Source organism: Phaenicophaeus curvirostris, chromosome 6 (genome assembly GCF_032191515.1).
Source record: "Phaenicophaeus curvirostris isolate KB17595 chromosome 6, BPBGC_Pcur_1.0, whole genome shotgun sequence".
NCBI lineage: Eukaryota > Metazoa > Chordata > Aves > Cuculiformes > Cuculidae > Phaenicophaeus > Phaenicophaeus curvirostris.
This window is the reverse complement of record NC_091397.1, coordinates 45,118,329-45,138,400: the sequence shown is the minus strand read 5'-3', so window position 1 is coordinate 45,138,400 and position 20,072 is coordinate 45,118,329. Positions and strand designations below refer to the sequence as shown.

General features: G+C 41.2%; 1 protein-coding gene across 9 annotated transcripts; it reads right to left on the bottom strand.

Moving 5' to 3' along the window:
* Positions 1-915: 915 nt before the first annotated feature.
* CDV3 (CDV3 homolog) lies at positions 916-20,072 on the bottom strand. 9 transcript variants are annotated; one of them, XR_011337670.1, is made up of 7 exons: positions 19,705-20,072; positions 14,933-15,012; positions 12,769-12,905; positions 11,552-11,714; positions 10,355-10,404; positions 10,139-10,223; positions 5,920-9,976 (listed from the first exon to the last, which is right to left on the bottom strand). XR_011337670.1 is itself a non-coding variant. In XM_069860042.1 (6 exons), exons 1-6 carry the CDS (start codon positions 19,948-19,950, stop codon positions 10,216-10,218), a joined length of 684 nt encoding a protein of 227 aa, XP_069716143.1. In that variant the 5' UTR covers positions 19,951-20,072; the 3' UTR covers positions 5,920-10,215. The 9 variants fall into 9 exon arrangements, 6 of the variants coding, with proteins under 6 accessions (XP_069716144.1, XP_069716143.1, XP_069716142.1 ...); XR_011337671.1 differs by lacking the exon at positions 10,355-10,404 and having other exon boundaries at positions 19,705-20,069; XR_011337669.1 differs by having other exon boundaries at positions 10,139-10,404; positions 19,705-20,068.

The following is a 20,072-nucleotide window of genomic DNA, read 5'->3' as shown; positions in this document are numbered from 1 at the left end:
CAGTGAGCTCTAGAACACACCCTTGGGACGACCTGAAGGGATTGCCAAGAAGGATGGAAAGATGCCAATGAATGTGAGGGATTTGATTCTTTATAAAAAGGTAAATTATGCCCTGAGCAATCTTGCCCCACTGTGGAGTTGAAGCATCAACAGTCTTATCACCTACTTTGTTTCTCTTGATCTTAGCAGCTTGATGCTTTTTGCTATTTGTGGATGCTGTTTGGTGGATGTCAAACATCTCTGACTTGCTGCAAGTCTGCATACTGAAACAATGCTGCTGCTAATGTCTTAAAGCACATTTCACTGGCAGTTCTCTGTTCTACCTCTGAAATGCTGCTTTGCATTGCAGGCATTTTAAGTGGGTGTGGATATTAGTGAGAGCTCAGCATCTTATGACTTTTCTTATATTCTTTTCTTCTTCCCCAGCCTCAGAAGAAGCTGCTCTGGAAGGGGCAGTGCTGCCGTTACCTCTTTACAGATAAGAAACCACTCCCTGACCCACTTAGCTAAGCTTTAAAGTTGTCTTGGAAGGACACAGCTCCTGCAGCTGCCGTGAATCCTCAGGGCAGGGCAAAAGGGGAGCAGCTACGCAAGATGTACACCAACCCCCAGAGGAACTGCTGATGTGGGATCTGAGCATTACCTGTTCTCATACCATCTGCTCCGCTTGTGTGTGTCACTGACAGGCCAGTGGACACCAGCTATGAGCCAGGGGACGGCAGGTGCTGAGCAGCAACAGTGAGAGGAGGAGGCAGAAAGCAGCTGTTACAGCCTGAGCAAAGCCCTGCTGCACTGAGCCCAGAAATACCGTCCTGACAACCCCGACGCTGCCGTCTGTCACACCGACTGCTGTGATCGCTCAGAGTCACTAATCAGAGGGGGGAACATAACAAAAGTGAGACAAACTTGGAGATATCAATTCAGTTGGTGGTGTTAAGATAAATTTATTTTCTTCAGCTTTCTTCACAGGAAACATCACAAAAGTGCTTTACAGTTTGATACTATTACTCCAACATGGGACCAAAGGGCAACAAGGGTGTGCGCTGCACAGTTAGAAGTTGTCATATGCAGAAGCCATGATATGTAAACTAAGGTAAAGAAATCTACTGACAAAAAAATATATATATAGTTCAGGTTTGAACTTAAGTTATGGTTATAAACATATAATTATATAAATATACAGGCACCCTTAAGTTCCTGTGTTAACTGAGGGGAGAGGGGCACACGGGGCTTCTCAGAAATAGATCACATTGTACTCTGCTCAGTTTCTGTGAACCATTTTACCAGCCAGACAGTATCATTCATTCTTTTGTGTTACAGTAAGCACTCAAATGGCTTTATTTTCATTTCTTCAGGTTAAGTCTGGTGGTGAGATGTTCTGCTACATTGCTGAAAGTAAACTGTCCTGTGTTTTTTTTCATTTACAGCAATGTCCTCTTACTATTTGTCACTCAGTCATCTCTTAATTAAAAAAATAAGAATGCTTTAGGTGAGACCTTGCTGTCCAGATAAGACAGTTTTGTTTGAGCTAGCAGGTTACCAGTCATGCAACCCTAGTCCTTTTCAGAGCTGTTCTGCATTGTGCTGTGGGAATTCGGCTCCTGTGTAGCCTTTGAGGGGCTAGGTCTAAATTCTTCAGGGAGATCACGTTTACTTGCTAAGCAGTTCTGCAACACCTGGAGCCAGGTTTGTGATGCTAGAGCCTTAAATGTAGAAACACAGCACAATCAAGACTGAGGAGTTCTTGTTTGTAGTTCTTGCTTTCTATGTGGTGAATAATTCAGGCACCCAAGTGAAACTCCTTGGCAAGGTGATAAGGTAGATGAACAAAAGGAGGAGGAAATACTCTAGTGTAAAGAAAGGTGAAATCAAGAGATTTTCAATGAGCTGAATTGCAGGAAAAAAAAACCCCACACTTAAAAAAGCCAATTATGTAGAAAACAATCATGTCAGTATAAAAAGCCAGTTTGTCTTTTACTTAATTTCAGATTAAAGACAGTGCACAGTCAGAGAACTAGTCAGTCCTGAATGTTACTGTGTAGTTCATAAGTAACAGTCAGGATTTACAGTGGCAAGATGGGGCTTTGGTAAGTGTAGCAGCAGAGGAGTCTTTTAGATGTGTGGGAGAGGATAGGAAGTACTACATTCTAACACCTCTCAGATATTGCTGCATCTGCTGTTCCCCTCCTCCCACTGCCTCAAAATTAACAAAAAACCTGAGCTCAAATTTGCCATCTTTATAAACTCCCAGCAGCCACAATGGTTCTTGACAGAATACAACTGCTGTAATAGAACACCTAAGGATGGAATTTATTTGCAAAATCCAAGGTACATTCTTCTCCAACATGCATTACTCTTGGTGCTTAAAAGCAGCTGTTCTATATGATATAATATTCTGATATTGAAGCAGCGCGCAGCTCCTATGGGGGAGGCTATGCATCCTCACAGGCTTGAGTCCTTCCCTTATGACACCTCCTTTGTATTCATAAACATAGCACTACTGGTAAATGCAGTCAGCAATGGAAAACTTTATCTTACTTACAGATATACAGTCTTTAAAGTACAAGATGAGGATGTGAAAGGACGAAACAAACCACAAAGACTAAGCCTGCCCCCCCCCCTCAGTGTTGCTGCACTCATATTTGGCTCAAATATTTCAATGGCCAGTTAAATACTACAACAGGTATGTTAGACAAAGTGTAGCTGAGCCCATCTGGTTGCTGGTCAGAGACCAAGTGACACATCTGCTTCATCTCTGCCACAAAGAACAGAATAACCCAGCAATTTAAAAGAAGTTCACTATGGCGCTTGTTCACTTGTATTTGATTCTGGCCATTGTATCTTGACTTCAAGCAATAAGATCTCAAATCAAGTTTTAGTGAAACTGATCTTAAATGACTGAAGTAACTCCACCGAAACCAATGAACTTATGCTCTGAGAAATTAGACTCGTGTGTTTTACCTGTTTCTCAATACGTATGTTCTCTTTATCAGCCTGTTTTTATGGTTTGAACATACTCTGAGATACAAAATAAGTGATATGTTTTAATTAAAAAAGGAAACTTATGACAATGTTTTAACTAACAGTTTCCCATATACAAATTATTTGAAATAAAGCAGGCAGTTGTAACTCAATGACTTCAGTGCTGGAACTAAGCTGGAACGAAAATTCAGTACAGAAGACAGTAGACAAGGAACAACAGAAAAGGTCAGGTAGATCGAGTAAAAGTTAGTAGAGAGCATGCAATGCTAATCACTGGTAAGAAGAGTGAATTATATATATGAAACTGAAGACTTCAGTGTAATGGATGGCAAAAGCCAATGCCCATAGAATTTATTAGCTTTGTCAGCACTGGGGAAGATGGTGATTGCCAGGGTAAGCTGACTAAATCTGTTAACTTGGCAATTCAGTGGCAAGTGAATGGCCAAAGAAAATAAACCCCAGGCAATGCATACTGGAAAGGCTTTAAACTACTCATACATGCTCAGGTGGATTCTGAATTAGTTGTGATCTTTCAAGGGGACGGTCTAGGCATCACCATGGACAGCTTGATGAAGACTTCAGCTCAATGTGTGGTTGCAGTCAAGAAAGCGAATAAGATGTTAGGCTGTATTAAAGACAGAACAATACAGAAAAATATTACAGCATGCATTTCTCTTAGAGGTCCTCAATGAATATTTGCTGGCTTATCAGCACCTTAAGAAAAGTGACAAAAAAAATACAGGGAGGAAACTAACAGAGAGGGGTAGAAGCAGCTCTTCATAGCCGGAAAGACAGTAAGACTAAGGTAGTTCATTCATTAAGAGAAGAAAAGAACAGATGACACCCATCTTATAAGTAATGCTTCTCCCCACCATTTAACTGGATATAACAAATTCATTTTAAGCCACCTACCGATCTGCTGACCACAATACCACTTATCATCATTACCACTGTAAGTATTCTAAAAAGCCCCATGTTATTTTTTTTAATGCTTATCATTCAGCTAGTTAAACATTTCCTCTGAAGCAACTGCAGCAGAGTGTTGAAATGTAACAGTAATCATTTCTGACAGAGAATTGTCACGGCTGATGCACATTAACAACTGTCTTAGAGGTGTTGCAAGGACAAAAACAGCAGCAAGAGAAGATTGCTGCCGGACCTCATCTCTGTCCAGCCTGCGATGCCCCCATCGTGTTCTCTGCTTCTATTTGGAGGCCCACTGTAAAAGCTGAGCAATGAACCTTGAAAGCACCAGCAACAGGAGACAAGGGCATATTCATAAAAATCGTTTCTTCATGTTCCTTCAGCTGCAGTTAACTGATAAAACAGGAGATAACAGTAGGTAGGGCAATCGCCTCTAGTGTATCTGTATTCCCTCCTCTCCTACGGCTCTGCTTACCCCTCTCAGCTATCTTCTGGGTTTTTTTTTCTTTCCATTATCTGCTTCAGAGAAACCTCTCCATGGGCAACCATTTCTCTTTGCTTTATTCCCTTCACCTTTTTCCTCCACGGCCTGCCATAATACCTGATTTGAAAAGTTCTGAAGTTAAGATTACTCTCCCTCCTCTATTTCCGTTGTACCTGCATGTTACTTCAACTTAAATACAGGAAAATGTGTGTTTAGATGTGGAGACAGGAAGAAAAATAGAGTTCTATGACAGCATCACTTCACATCCTGACACAAACACTTTCAGGAATTAACCTTTCTAATTCATGTAATTTGAACAAACTTTAAAACAGCCAGATTCTAAGAGATGGCCCTCAACTGTGTACAGGATTTGATTTCATCATGGGGCTTACAAAACAGAGCAGCATTTATTTTCGTGTATTTCACATAAAAACAAAGCCTCATATTAATATAGCATTTGGGTTGCACAGATAGTTAGAGTGGAAATACCAGTTAGATTGCTCAGTCTGAACTCTTTCCTTAGCCATACATACTAAAGTAAGTCTAACTACATAATACTTAGATAGAATGCATAATAAATTCTGTAGAAATAAGCCTTTCCCAAATCAGTATTAAAATACTGTAATGAAAGCTAATGTAAAGATCTTTTAATATAGATTTTCAGTCCTCTCTAGCACTTCCATCAGCCCCAGTCCTTGACAAAGAACAGCTTGGCCTCAGAACACCCCTGTGAGGTAGGTTGTTGGAGTTTATTTGGTACAGCTGGGAAAACTGAGGCAAAGTGGAACTAAATTACTTGCAGTTAACACAGTGGAAAACCAAGTCCAAATCCCACTCTCTCGGTCCTATGCTCTTGCAACAAAATGGGCTTGCTTCTTTTCAGTGCATGCAGTTGTTTTCCGTTCCAAATGAATTACTTTCTCTTGTGATTCAGTAGCAACACTTGTACTCTGGCTAAGCAGCCCACTGAACTTCATTAACTTTGTTCTATCAACATATATTCTAAGCCACTGAACATAAACCCCTGCTATATGTACAACACAAGATGCTTCACAAAAAAAGGACATTTCTTCAGAGCAATTTGAATCAGTGCCTAAGCTTCTTAGCATACAGAAGTGAAGAAGTTTTCTTAGATATCAAACAATGTATTTCCCAATAAAATTACTGAACTATTGGAATTTGTCTTTCTTTGGTTCTCTTTGGTCAACAGGTTAAACAGTTTTGTAACAATGTAAAATTCTACTTTCTCTCTGGACGGGTTTTCCCAATTCTTTTCTTCAAAGAGAAAAAACAAAATGTGATGCCTTCTTCAAGCACTGAGCCTTGAACGCTTTTGCTGATTTAAGGCTAGATGGACCTGTCACTTGTCAAAGCAGCGCTTACCCATGCAGCACTTCTGTCCAACCATTTACACCCCACACCCTGCCTCAGGCTATGCAGTTAATACCAGCATTTAGAAAATGGCCTTCCTAATCCCTCAATTCCTACACCTCCTGTGTTTTGTTTGCATAATTTCCACTCTCCCTTTCTTCTTTAAAATCTTCCTTCCTGCCCTATTTCACTTCAAACAGAACATGGCAGAAGCTCACTTCGTGCTTCAGAGGCCAAACTCCAGAAACACAATAGTTATGACTTATCCAAATCAGTATTAAGACTCCTCAGTTCTCTTTTCTGCTGTTATTTCTTCTTCCATCTTCTAGAGCTTGCAGGTTCTCCTATTAACCTCAATATAGAGAAGCTTTTTAACTTTTAATTAGTAGTTCATCAGCAAATATGTCAATTTCCTCCCCTTTTGTACATCCCTAAATTATATATCTGAAATTTAAATATGCATCTTATTGTTTTCTTATATTCCCAAAATAAAGCCCCTATTTGCCATTAAAACCAATCTGTGAAATCAAAAGCTGAAAATAGATAGGGACAATTTGGGGATTAAATTACAGTCAGGCAATGAAACCTGCATTGTGCCTACACATAAAGATTTTTAATTACTTGACATGTTTTTAGTAAAATTTAGTTTCTTGGGTCTTTGATGCAAATCAGTCATGTAAATTATGAGGTAATCATTTCTCTGACCATGTCAGTACTGGAAGGAATATTATTACCTTGTAAAGAAGCACCTTTTAAGCACACAAAGCCCTGTCAGTCTAAAAAAAGAACAATCTGCTCTGTTTTACTTATGGTATTTGACAGAAAACCACGGGCAAGTTTAAAACTGCTCAACCAGGCTGAAATCAGAAAGACAAAAAGATACAACTATTGCAAAAGCTCAGATAAGTAAACTCCAAGATGTGCAGCCCTATCAAATTTAGATTGTGTTTACTTGAACTAAACAGTACAGGCATCTGGCCACATTATGGTGAAAGAGCATCCAAAAGCCAACAGATGCAGTTACCAAAATGCAAATTCCTGTGGCGACAGGTTTCTAACATGATTTGTGCCATTAAAAATCCATCTATTCGTATGCTTTGTAAGAGAGAGACCTTGGACATGACTGGTAAAGCTAGGTACAAAGACAAAACTGAAGCAGCAGGAGACAGTCACTTTTAGTTGTCAATTTCTCTCCATTCATGAGTAAGACTAAGCATGACACAGTTACCCTGGGGAGAAGAGAGAGGGGCAAAAGTAATCCTCTCCTACTCTTATATAATGGGTGTAAGTAAATACAGACGACAAATTTCTACAGCAGGCATTTGGGAATTCCAATTTTATTAGCATCGTCTAGTTTTTGGCATTTTAACATTCCTTAAATATAGACTATATCACCAAGAACCACAAATCCAAATTGTTCCTTTACCAGTAAGTACTGGACATTTAAATGTTCTACCAGTAAATTGGTAACTTTATGGCTGTATTTTTATTTTAAGCCAGAGAAACTCACCATAAAAGCACATTCCAGGTTAGGAAGTTCCTGAAGCAGCACAAGACTGCATTTTACTGGCTGGTAATCAAGAATCTCATTTCTACAACTGATAATCCTTCAATTTACAGAATGAAGCTTCCAACAGGCATTCTGAAGGAATGGACATTCTTAGCATGCCTTGAAAGAATGCAACAACAAACCAGATAAAGTTGGACTTCAGGGTCTCAAAAGCATATTGAGCTTCCACAGAGGACTGACCTTCAAAATTTCAGGCATGCAGACCAATTAATTGTTACAAGGAAGATACTGACTGGCATTTTGATACTTGCTGGCAGCAATATTTAACACAAGAAACACTTCAAAATAGTTTATTATTCTGTACAACAGAAAACTGCTGCATTTCTGATTTTTTTTTCCTTTATGCCTTCAGAAAGCACCTGGAATGATATGCTTAAAAACAGCCCCCAAAATAATACCTCTAGTTGTCAGTAGCTGATAGAGTCCTGTGACAGCAACCATTCAGAGGCTCTTTTTCAATGTCTAATTTTTCAAGTGAAAAGGGAATCAAAGCTTCATTCATACTTAATTCACAATTTCAAACCTGTCCTATATGGTGGGATTAAGAAAACACCCTGACAGGCAGCAAACTAAACTTCTATGGATAAATAAAAGTCATATTAATATGCATTGCTATGAGCCCTTAAACACAGCGCACTTGACCGTAGGGCTGACTACCCACTCCACAGCCTGTCCTTTAAGAGATCCAAATGCTCTGTGTTTCCTCAGTTGTTGCACAGTCATAAACTAGAACTAAAGGTAAAGATTCATTACACTTCGGAATCCATGTATATTTCCATTTTATTTGATTTGAAACTGATACAAGGTTTTCTTGCACTGCCAGAACTCATGCCCAAAACATCAAATAAAGACGGTACAATGGACAGTCTCATCTACCCTTCATACAGTAGACTAAAACTTGATTCGTGTGCACTGGTGATCTCAATTGCTTTTAAACATCAGGAAAAGCATTTTAAGATTTCACATTTCTACCACATCAAGTGACATGTCCATTTACCATGAATTCCACAGAGACCTTTAGTGACAAATCAACAGTTTTTCTGGCAACAACGTATTTTCAAGGATGATACAAGGCTCAGAGTCCAAGGTATTGGTATGGGTTTTCAGTGGGGTTTTGTTTCCAAATGAAGTCTCCAACTTTAAGAATAGTCTCTTGAGCCCAACTTTAAGAATAGTCTCTTGAGCCCTCTCTTTAATAGCAGCTTCTAGCAGAAGTTTTAGAGACAGTTAACTCTGCAAGGGCAAGGCCAGTTTTAGTCTGTGCACAAAAGAACCAGGTGAAACCCCAGCCCCACTGAAGTCAACAGCAAAATTCCTATTGGCCTCAGAAAGTAGATTTAAAGCAAGTCAGCAGTTAGTCAAAGGGAACCCAACTAGGCGATTCCTGCACTATCCTCATCTGCACAGACAAAGTACTCCCACATACGTAAGCAAGTTTTGTTTTGTTCCCTTGTTTTTCTTGCCATTGGCAACTCATAGATGCTGTGTTTACTTTTTGGCATTTACTCTGAGAAACCTCAACACTGGAGCACGCCACTATTGTATACACTTCATTTTGCTTCTGGTGTAAGAATTCAGAGAAGAGAAAGAGTTACAGCAGGACACTTCTGGTATTTGACAGGTTTCATTCATCGAATCAGTGTCCTATATTCTTCATGTATCAGTGCCATTTTGCCTACTTCCACTAAATTAAGTCAGAGATGACAACTTGTATATACAAGTCACTGCCTTCCATTATTACTAAACTTCCTGATCTTGAATAAACACCATTTGAGTTTTACTTAGAGGATTTCTGCTTCAAAAAGCCTGCATGTTTCAGAAGTAGCCAAACAAATAAGGCTTACCAGCTTTAGTTCTCTCCCCCATACTAAGTTATTTTGGATATCAAGTAACCATTACCCTTCAGCAAACAAATAACTTTTTAATAGTGGAAAAAGTTTTTTCTAGTATCCCCACTGCCATGTATCTAATATTTAGAAGACAAATTCTGAAGACTGTAGTTGAAATCTGGATACTTCTGAATCAAAACTCTCAAGTCTCAGAGCCTTAGACTGAGAAAGCCAAATCTCGTAACAAAAAACCAAAAACAAACCCTATTTCACTACATCTCATTTTTTAAATATACTGCAATTTGATACCAGAAACAAGGCAGGCAAATTTTTGTGGAGAACAGAAGAAAAAAAATGCTTCAACATACAACTGTGAAAACGGCTAATGCAAACAGACCATTCGAACCCATCATTCCTCAAATCTGATACTGAATTGAGTTTTAATTTGGTTTGCAGTTACTTCAATACAGCTATCTAGAAAGGTAAACAAACTACAGCTCTGTTATACTTGGATAGTATGAGTGGTATGATACGCTCCAGAAGTCTCTAGTAGGCTATGGGTAGACATGACAGGATTCCTCAGAAGGGGAACAAAATACGTTCATCATTAAGGTCACTTAAATCTTTGTTATAGCAAATTGGAACCAAATGGCTGACTTCTGCAGGATTTCTGACAGGAATCCAGTAGAGCTGGTTTCAAGTTTCAGATGGCCACTAAAACAGCTGTAACCTTCTCTTCCAGAAGTTGTGATCCACATGGTGTCCACAATGAGTGCAGCAAGTCTGAGGTAGTCAACCTTTACGAAGGCTCAGTATCTGAACATAAAAAGATTTTGAAATGACCACTGGCTGTAGATATCTTTCTGAGCAATTAAAGAACACTGATGACTCTTGTTCATTTACATTAATTTGCCCCATATCCAATGGAGAAGTTGTAACATATTACGCTTCCATACTGCAGGAGAACCAATCACTTACGTCAAAGAAGTCTGCACTTGCTGCAGTAGATCCAGCAGAAATAAGGTGGCATGTTCATCATAGCCGTTAGCTGTAGTTTAGTTACCTTAGTAGAAGGGTTACCAAAAAAGCATTCCTTAATTGTAATGTGTATGCAGCTCTACTGATCCCCAAGCACAGCGTACTGGTTGTCTAGCTGAAGTTTAAGTGCCTGGTTTTTTGAGACCTCATCCCTACCTCTAGTTTTGTGTTTTACTACTTCAAAGCTCTTCTCCATTTCTTTATCCCTAAGGGAAAATAAATGTAATCAGTACATATCTTACAACTACCTTGTGAATTGTGAATTTCTAGTTGATTTCCACCCCATCCCAACAAAAACATTATGAACAAAGAATACTAAGGTCTAGACTTCTAACATAACAGCCAAACATTCCCAAGCAAATCTTGTAAAACCACAAGGTTTTACATAAGCTTCAGACTCAAGCTTATTAGTCAGTACAATTCTGATTACATTCTGAATTTCAATATTAGCATTCATAAAAGTAAATTTAAGTGCATTTATGAATAGGGTTTCTAAAGCAGAAGTCCATTGCTAGAATGCTCGCTCAATTTCATCTTAGCTCAATTTGCATCATTCAAACCCTACAGCATCAATGGCAACAGGTCTCAATTGCAAGCAAAGTCACACAAAAACCCCAGAAGAAAGTTTCTGCTAGGTTGTATTTGTCAATAACATAGCCAGTAGAAAAAAACCAAAAAAAAAACAAAAAAAACCAAAACAAAAAAAAACCCCAAAAATATTCCCCAAATCCCCAGTGAATTAGGCATTTGCCTAGCTAGCTGTTCTGCAGGGAATGAGGTTACGAAAAAATCAGGACTTGAAAGCAGGGTGAGACTCAAGTCTTCGGCACCACAAAACCAGAAAACACTTTAGCACAATCGAGGAGGCTCGCTGTTGTAAGCCACAGCTCAGACAGCACAAGTATTTATTTATATTTGTATTAAATCTCATTTCTTCATTTAAGTGATCTTCACATCTTTAATGAGGAGGCAGTGTGCTTAAGACATCCCACTCACGGCTACTGACTGTAGTAACATGGAGCCCCACCACAGCTAATATCTCAGGAGACCAGATGCTGTCAAGAGCAGAAATATTCTGCTTCAGGGAAATCCTCCAGCAAGACAAAGATAACTGGCATTCTTGTTTGGCTGTCTCACTGGGCTATATCCTATGAAAGTTATTTCATGGAAAGCCCTTCCTAGAGTCGGAAAAGGCAGTTAAGATCTCTCCCATATCTCTCTGCCAAACAAAATAATTTCTTAATTATTTTTTTCCTCTGTGGAAAGATTCAAGCTTAAGCTCTAAATCAAAATAAGAACTTAAGAGAAGGCAGCTCAAATATGTTTCCTAGAGAATTAATGGAATGTACTTACCTTCGACTGTCTACAAGCTTGGCGGTGGACTGCAGTGACGGAAACTGCGTATCACTATAGATTTCTGGTGGTCCTTGCTGTGCTCTCCGTGGCCTGCCGCCCTCCCTGGCACCAGGTGGCCTGTATACACCACCAGTCTGAACTGGTTCTGGGGGTTCTGTAACTAGTTATAAGAACAAAATTGAGACAAAAGAGTAAGTTTACATTCATATCTGAAATAATAAAACCCCACAAAAAACCCAGAAAAGAATCTTAACAAGTATGTTTTTGCACCTTGTAAAGCTTTGGAAGCAAATATTTTAGACAAGGCCGGAAATCAGGTGTCATCTAGTTTAAGCTACACTTAGTAGTCAAATTAAGATGTAGTTCCAGCATATTGCCTCAGAAGCTCAGGGAATCAAAACTACTGATGAGGACTTCATGTTTTGTATTTGCAATTTATTATCAGCTTACATTTTAAACTAGAGATCTAAACATGTAATTGTATATTTGGCAAATCTTATGTAAAACACCTCTCCAGACACCTCTCCAGGATATCCAAATAAGTTTGTATTTAAGGTAGCAATATACTATGAAATAACACCAATTAATTAACTTTACCTCCTTGTTTGTACAAAAACTAAAACCACAACAAACCACTTTTCAATGAATTTCTCAACAGAATAGTCTGAACTCAAGTTACGGCTAAGTAGTGTTCCTCCGCTGATGTTAATAAATTGTATTTAATCAAAACTTAAGCCCTATCCTAGTTAAAGAAACAATTTTGCAATGTCATATTCTCTGTAACGCAGAACTGATGTGAAAAGCTTGCTACTAACCATGAAACCCTACTCAAGAACTGCCGTAACAGAAATCAGATGCTGGCCGAACAACCACTTAGTAGTCAAAGCAGTAATTTTAGATCAATGGAAATGCTTCCAATAGATATTCTGCAGACTTCACGGCAGAGACATCAAAAATGGGATGCTTCCCCCCATCAATCTCCTTTTGAAGTCAGATGTACAAAAAGCCCTCCATTCGTGTTTATTTAACGTATCTAACAGTACTATCAACTCCATTCCTCAGATCTCTTCACCGGAAAATTTTCTCATTTGTTAGTATGTCAAACAAGCCGTCAGTACGTTAGAAGGTGCCTGAACAGGAACAGCTCCTTTAGCTCTACCCTTTGAGCAGCTTAATTCAACTTGGAAAAAGCAACAACTCTGAGTTAAATTTACCAATTGGTTCAACAACAGGAGCTGGTGCAGGAGCTGATTTATTCCAAGGACCAGATGATCTGTCTACACCACCACTAGTCTCCTCCCAGTTGTCACCAGTTTCTTCTCTTTTTTCACTTTCATCATCTTCTTTTTCACTATAAAAGACAAATTTTACAAACAGTGGCTTAAAACCTGCTAAAAGTTACACAATCACCACAGACAAGCTACTGTATGAAGAGAGCAGATCTAACCAGACTACACTAGTTCCATAATCACTGTATCAGTACTTTCACCTGAGCAATTTTTGGTACAATGCTATGTAACTTGGCAACTGAAAAGGAAAAAAATTCTTCAGAAAAAGACAAATTAAAACAGTACTAAGTGATCAAATAATTTATTTGTTATTTTTAGTTTAAAGATTTTTTTTTTCTTACTAGAAGCCATGCATTTGGAAGTGATGAGAAGATTACACAGGAAAGGGCTTACAAGTCCAGCTTCCATAAAATGCTTCAGTCAAGAGGAAGAAATTGTGGAAAAGTAGTGACAGAAAGCAAATTCTGAGCTCCCTTTCCCTATAATCACAGCCATCTGCAAAGGTCTTATTACTCACACACATATATAATCTAAAAACTAACTCATTATTTTTTGTTTGCTTGCTTTAAAAATTTAGAGAAAAATATGCCCTTTTTAAAAGGCAAATCCTGTGCAAGAGCCTGACTGTATTTTATTTTGCATAGAAATAGTTAGAAACTCAAAATCATTTGCTAGACAAAGCTATTACAGAAAGCAGTGAGGTATGATGGGACATATATGGAGGGTGAGGCTGTTAAACAAACCCAAGACATTGATCTGGACCACAGCAGCAAAGTGTGAATACAAATACTCATCAGGATCAGATAAGCTTTCTGTATAAGTAACGATCAGAGGTTAAAAATTTCCATAATGTCTGAAAATTAAATGACCTTTCACTGTTCATCCAAACGCAGCAACAACAATAGTAAGCTGGACCAAGAGCCTAAACACATCACCACCCTACTTTAAACCACAGTCAAAAGCAGATGCCTACAAACTAGAACAGACCAAATATATATAACATCCCATCCCACCAGACATATGACAATCCATGTCATATTTTCAGCAGAGACCTCCAGAGTTGGATAATTTATAATCTCCAGTGGGTTTTTCTTGCATTTACTTCTTGGCTCTTCCCTTGAATCCACTGAGTGCTTACAAAATCCTATGGCAGAAACTTCCACATGCTTGAAAATCTGCCATACCATCAAAAGCATTCAGAATGCTGGCCTTTGTCTGCAAAACCAAAGTATGCCCTTTTCAATCAAACAGTACTGGTAGTCAGTGAAGCAGCAGTCCACTTGTTATTTGTCCATTTAGACACATGATTATCCACTGTGACACTTCAACGGTATGGACAGCTTGTGCACTAAATACATACGTGTGGCCCAAAATGACTGGTTAACAGAGAGGGGTGGGGTGTTAAAAAGAAAATCCAAGCTAAATCAAAGAATATGTAAGACCTGCTTAAACACTGAAGGAAGCACCTATCGCAATGGTTACAGGTAAGATGATTTTAAAATGGCATCATTCTAAACACCATCAATACCTGGACAATGAGGATTATGTGACATTCTCATTCTAAGACTGAGTTCATTAAAAAAAACCTTTTTCTAAACTGATTAAATGTTTTTCTTAACCAGAACAGCCTGAAGTAGACTTACTTTGGACCACACTACAAGAAAAATCTAATGGAAAAAGCAATCAAAGAATCTCGGATGAGACTCATAATTTTACCACCTGTATTTTCATTTTTCTGAAATAAAAATGCAATGGTTCAGGAATTCACTCCCCAATCTGAGATGCTGAATAGACTAAGGCAGATATAGCAGTCAAATGAATCAGTGGGAATTACTGTGTTGCACTCCTCTCAGAGAAATTCCTACTTCACTATGTTTATGGAGGGGAATGTTAAGCCCTTGTAACAAATATTTGAGTCCTAACTAAAAGAGAGAACAGTCAAACCTAAGTTACCCTGCAACAAACCTCTATACTAGCAGAAACATACCAAACCTCTGTTCAATTGGACTCCATTGAAGCTCTGAAGAAAGAAATTGTTTTTTAGACATAGGTAATGATTACACTGGAGAGCAACAGAAAACAGCAATACCTTATTTGCATGGACTGAACTCTAAGACCACTATAATCAATTTCTTCTTTTTGCTCAAATTCCTTCCAATCATCCTCTTCCTGTAAGAAGAGAGAAATATAAGTGGTTACCTTCTTTACACTAACAGTAGAAAATAATGTAACTAATTATACAAAGAAAACTAATGGTGAAGGTGCAGTTCCATGGAAAACCAATCTGTGTGCATCACTGCCAACAAGGGAAAGGATTCCAGCTCCCTCCCCCCTTAACTTACTCTGTCATCTAGGATGCACTCGTAAGCTGACTTTAACTCAATAGAACAGTTAAGAAACACCCCAGCTAAACAGTCATTCAAGTGAGAGAAAACCAAATAATCTCAGTAAAAATTCAGCAGGAAGTCAAGGGACAACGCAAAGGACAGAAAAGGACCATGCAGTCAAACACAGGAAAACGCAAGGGCAAGACTTCTCCCTTTGAACTAACAGTAAGCTTTTATGACAGCTTCAATGCACATGAAGCTCTAGATTTACTTTTCCATCATATTAAAGAACATTTGGAATAGCTTACAGTGGATTTACGACAAAGATTAATATTGGTACATTTCACATTCACAACCACATTTACAGCCTTTCTTGTTTTCTTAATAATGTTTTCGTAACAGTAAAAAGGTAAGCTTCGAAACCACAGCAATCTTAGTATGCAAAAAGAAACACATGGTCTTTGGAGAGTGCCACTTTAAGGTTTTAAAAATGGAGTTTGGGAAACTCCATTTCCATTTTTGGGAAAGGGGGACTCACCTAAGTGGAGCCAGATTTGTCCTACTGTATAATCAGCAGATTCTGGGGTTATTAAGGTAGGCCAGAAATGGATCAGAACTAATAAGCAATCCTTCCATGTTCCTAGTCACAGCTTTAATACACACACAGCTTAATTACTAGTTTCCATAATTCCTACACTCAACATGAAATGTGATTATATTACTTTAAATACAAAGGCCTTGCAAGCAAGGTCTACCAATGGCATTCTCCCCTTTCTGCTGAACAGCTTGGAACACAGCTTTTTTTTAAGAGCGCTGTCTTAAGATCTTCTATGTTATCAAACTCTAGGAAGGAAACTTTGACCTGCTTTAAAGTACAGCAGAAGTAGAAAGTGACTTCATGGTATTGCACCATCTGCTGAAGATTCAGTCCTTTGGAAGAGTGTTGAGCTTACAACTCTAAAACCATTTAGATTTCTTATATTCCCATGGAAACATCACAGTTTCCAACTAATATACCTTTCACATTTAATGATCTTTATTTTTAATCCAATTACAAGCTCCAGTCAAAACCAGGTATCATTTTACAAGCAAACGAGCAGAAAAGCAGCTGAAAGATTACCAGTGACCTTGGTCTACTTCAGAAAGCTACTGCAGGTGTCAAGCTCCCCTTGCTTAAGAAAAGGGTGAGTATTTCTAAAAATTCATTTTAAAATATACAGCTCTAATGCAACTATGAGCATTTGCACTCTCATCATTTCACTGTAATATGGTATAAAAAAAAACCTGCTGGCAGTAAAGCCCTTCCTGGCAGAAAGACAGACCTTGGTGTTCCACAAGCCACACACCACAAAATTAGGTGGCTCACAGCTGGCAGCTGATGCACACAGAATCACAGAACGGTTGGACTGAAAGAAACCACAAAGGTCAACTAGTCCAAGCCCCCTGCAGTGAGCAGGGACATCCTCCGCTAGATCAGGTTCAGAGCCCCATCCAAACTGGGCTTCAATGTTTCCAGGGGCGGGGCATCTACCACCTCTCCGGGCAACCTGTTCAGTGCTTCACCCTCCCTCAGTGTAAAAGAAATATTTTCCTAATATCTATTCTAAATAACTCTTCCATCCTCAGCTCTGGCTGCTACCTTGCACCAAGACCCAGAAACCAGGGAAGGCTGTGCAGAACCAGAGCCACAGACCACGAACTGTCCCCGCTTCCCTCCCCACAGATAAAAGTGCATTTTGAGGCTGGGGAGTCCAACCAGCTTCCCTTCCAGCAGCAGCGCCTGCTGAGGGCCACCACCCCTCTCTGAGCAGGGCCTGATACTGAAAATTCTGGCATTTTGGAGTTTTAGAAAGTAAGCACCCTTTATGAGGCCCAAACAACACGAGGGAGTGATCTCCATCAATTATGTGCAGCAAGACAAGAGTTGGTTACAGAATATATTTCCCACTTACACTTATATAAATAAATTTTCCCAGAAATCTTCTAGAATCTTCTATTACTTTCCAAGGACTAATTTTAATGTTATTATGAACTTCACAACAGTCAAATCTCCTGCTAATTTGGAGCTGGCTCCAGCTCTCTGTCTGACCTTGCATTTGAGATAGGGAAACACTGCAAATAGAGGTGATTATATAAGATGACATCTACTCAGCACAGATCATACTTAACACAAGATGTTATCATCTCCAAAGAATGAACAGTGTCCAGAAGAATACAGTTTTAAAAAAACAAAACATATTATCAGAGGAACATTCTGCCCAACTTTCAAAAAATGCAATTACTCAGATGAATGACCTGACTTGGAAGGGACCCACAAGGATCACTGAATTCAACTCCTGTCCTTGTATATGACAACCCCCAAATTTACACCACGTATGAGGATACTGTCCAAATGGTTCCTGAATATTGTCAGGCTTGGTGACATGACTATCTCCCTGGGGAGTTTGTTCCAGTGCTCTATCACCCTCTCAGTGAAGAACCTTTAACTAACATCCAACCTAAACCTCCCCTGGCACATCTTCCTGCCATTCTCTTGGGTCCTATCATTGGTCACCAAAGAGATCAGCTCCTTCTCCTTCCCTTGTGAGGAAGCAGAAAACTAGAATGAGCTCCCTCTGCAGTCTTCTCCAGGCTGAACACACCAAGTGACTTGAGCTGCTCCTCATATGGCTTCCCCTCTAAACCCTTCACCAGCTTTGTGGCCCTCTTCTGGGCACACTCCAGTAGCTTTATATCCTTTTTATACTGTGGTGCCCAAAACCATACACAATACTTGAGGTGAGACTACACCAGTGTGGAGCAGAGCAGGACGACATCCTCCCTTGATCAGAGTGCAATGCTGTGCTTGACACATCCCACCCAGGACACAACTGGCCCTCTTGCTTGCCAGGGCACACTGATTGTTCACATTCAGCTCACCATCGACCAACCCCAGATCCCTTTCCACAGGGCTGCTCTCCAGCTTCTCACTCCCCAGTCTGTATGTACACCCAGGGTTGCCATGTCCTAGAACCCCACGTCTATCCCAAGTGAGCCCCATTAATGGATTCAGCGTTTCTTTCTGGAGAGGAGGTGCCATGGGCAGGGAATATCAGGGCTATGAAAGCAACTTTTCCTTTCATAGACTCACAGAATAGTTTAGGTTGGAAAGGACCTTGAAGATCACCTGGTTCCAACCCCCCTGCCTATGGCAGGGACACATCCCACTAGATATGGCTGGCCAAGGCCCCATCCACCCTGGCCTTGAACACCTCCAGGGATGGGGCAGCCAGAACTTCACTGGGCAACCTGTTCCAGGGCCTCACCACTCTCATGGTGAAGAAATTCTTCCTTCTGTCTTGTCTAAATCTGCCCCTCTCCAATTTATACCCATTGCCCCTAGCCCTATCACTACAAGCCTTTGTGAACAGTCCCTCCCCAGCTTTCTTGTAGACCCCTTTCAGGTACTGGAAGGCTGCTATAAGATCTCTCTTTCTTTTCACCTCCTATAGCAGCTACAGCTCCCAAACCAGAGACACCTCCTCCAGCTTACTGCTCACTAAGGCCACCTGAGCATCCTGCTGTCTTCACAGAATCACTAGGTTGGAAAAGACCTCTTAAGATCACTGAGTCAAACCATTCTTATCAATCACTAAACCATGCTCCTCAGCACCTTGCCTTCCTGTCCTTTAAATACTTCTAGGAATCGAGACTCAATCACCCTCCTGGGAAGCCTCTGCCAGTGTCTGATGACCCTTTCCATAAAGTCTTTTCCTGATATCCGGTCTGAACCTCCCCTGGCGCAGTTTGAGGCCATTCCCCCTTGTCCTGTCACTTGGGAGAAGAGGCCAGCTCTTTCCTCTCTGCAACCTCCTTTGAAGTAGGTTGTAGAGAGCAATAAGGTCTCCCCTCAGCCTCCTCATCTCCAGGCTCAACAACTCCAGCTTCCTTGTAAGACTTATTCTCCAGCACCTTCACCAGCTTCGTTGCTTTTCTCTGGACTCGCTCCAGAGCTTCAACATGCTTCTTGTAGTGAAGGGTTCTAGAAATGAACACAGCATTCAAGGTACAGTCTCATTACTGCCAAGTACACGGGCAGAATAACCCCTCGGGACCTGCGCCGTTTCTGATACGAGCCAAGATGCCATTGGCCGCCTTGGCCACCTGGGCACACTGCTGGCTCACGTTCAGTCACTGCCGACCAACACCCCCAGGTCCTTCTCCTCCGGGCAGCTTTCTAGCCACTCTTCCCCTAATCCCCTCAGCTGCGCACCAACCCGCCACTCCCACACATCCAGGCTTGCCGCGTCCCAGATACGAAACTTAACTCTACGTGAGCATAAACAAAAATATTCTACTTCTTGTAACAGCAACTCCTCGTTCCAGGCCGACCCTCGCCCCGTCCCGCCACGGCGCCCGCATGGCCGGGCGGCGCCGCTCCCCGGGCGGCGGCAGCAGCGCCCCCTGCCGGAAGGAAGGCGCCGCAGAGGAAGCGGCGACCCTGCCCCCCCTTCCCCCCCGCCACCCGGCCCCGCTCCCCTCCTCCCGGCCGCACCTTGCTCTTGACGGAGCCCGCGTTGGAGGCGGCGGCTCCGGAGCCGCTGCCGTCGGCCTGGCGGGCTCCCCCGGCCGCCGCCGCCGTCGCCGCCGCGTTGGAGGCGGCGTTGGTGGGGGCGTTGGAGGCGCTGGAGGCTGCAGCGGCGGCGGCGGCGGCAGCGGCCCGGTTGCTCTTCTCCTTCCGTTTCTTTTTGTCCCGTTTGGCGAAGAAGTCGTCCAGGCTTCTCTCTTCGGTCTCCGCCATCGCGGCGGGGCGGGGAAGGAGAGGCGGAAAGGGGAAGCTGGGGTGGGGGCAGCGGCGGCCGCGCGGCCCAACAGGCGAAGCGCAGCCTGGCGCTCAGCGGGCGTCGCTCGCTGAGGGGGGCG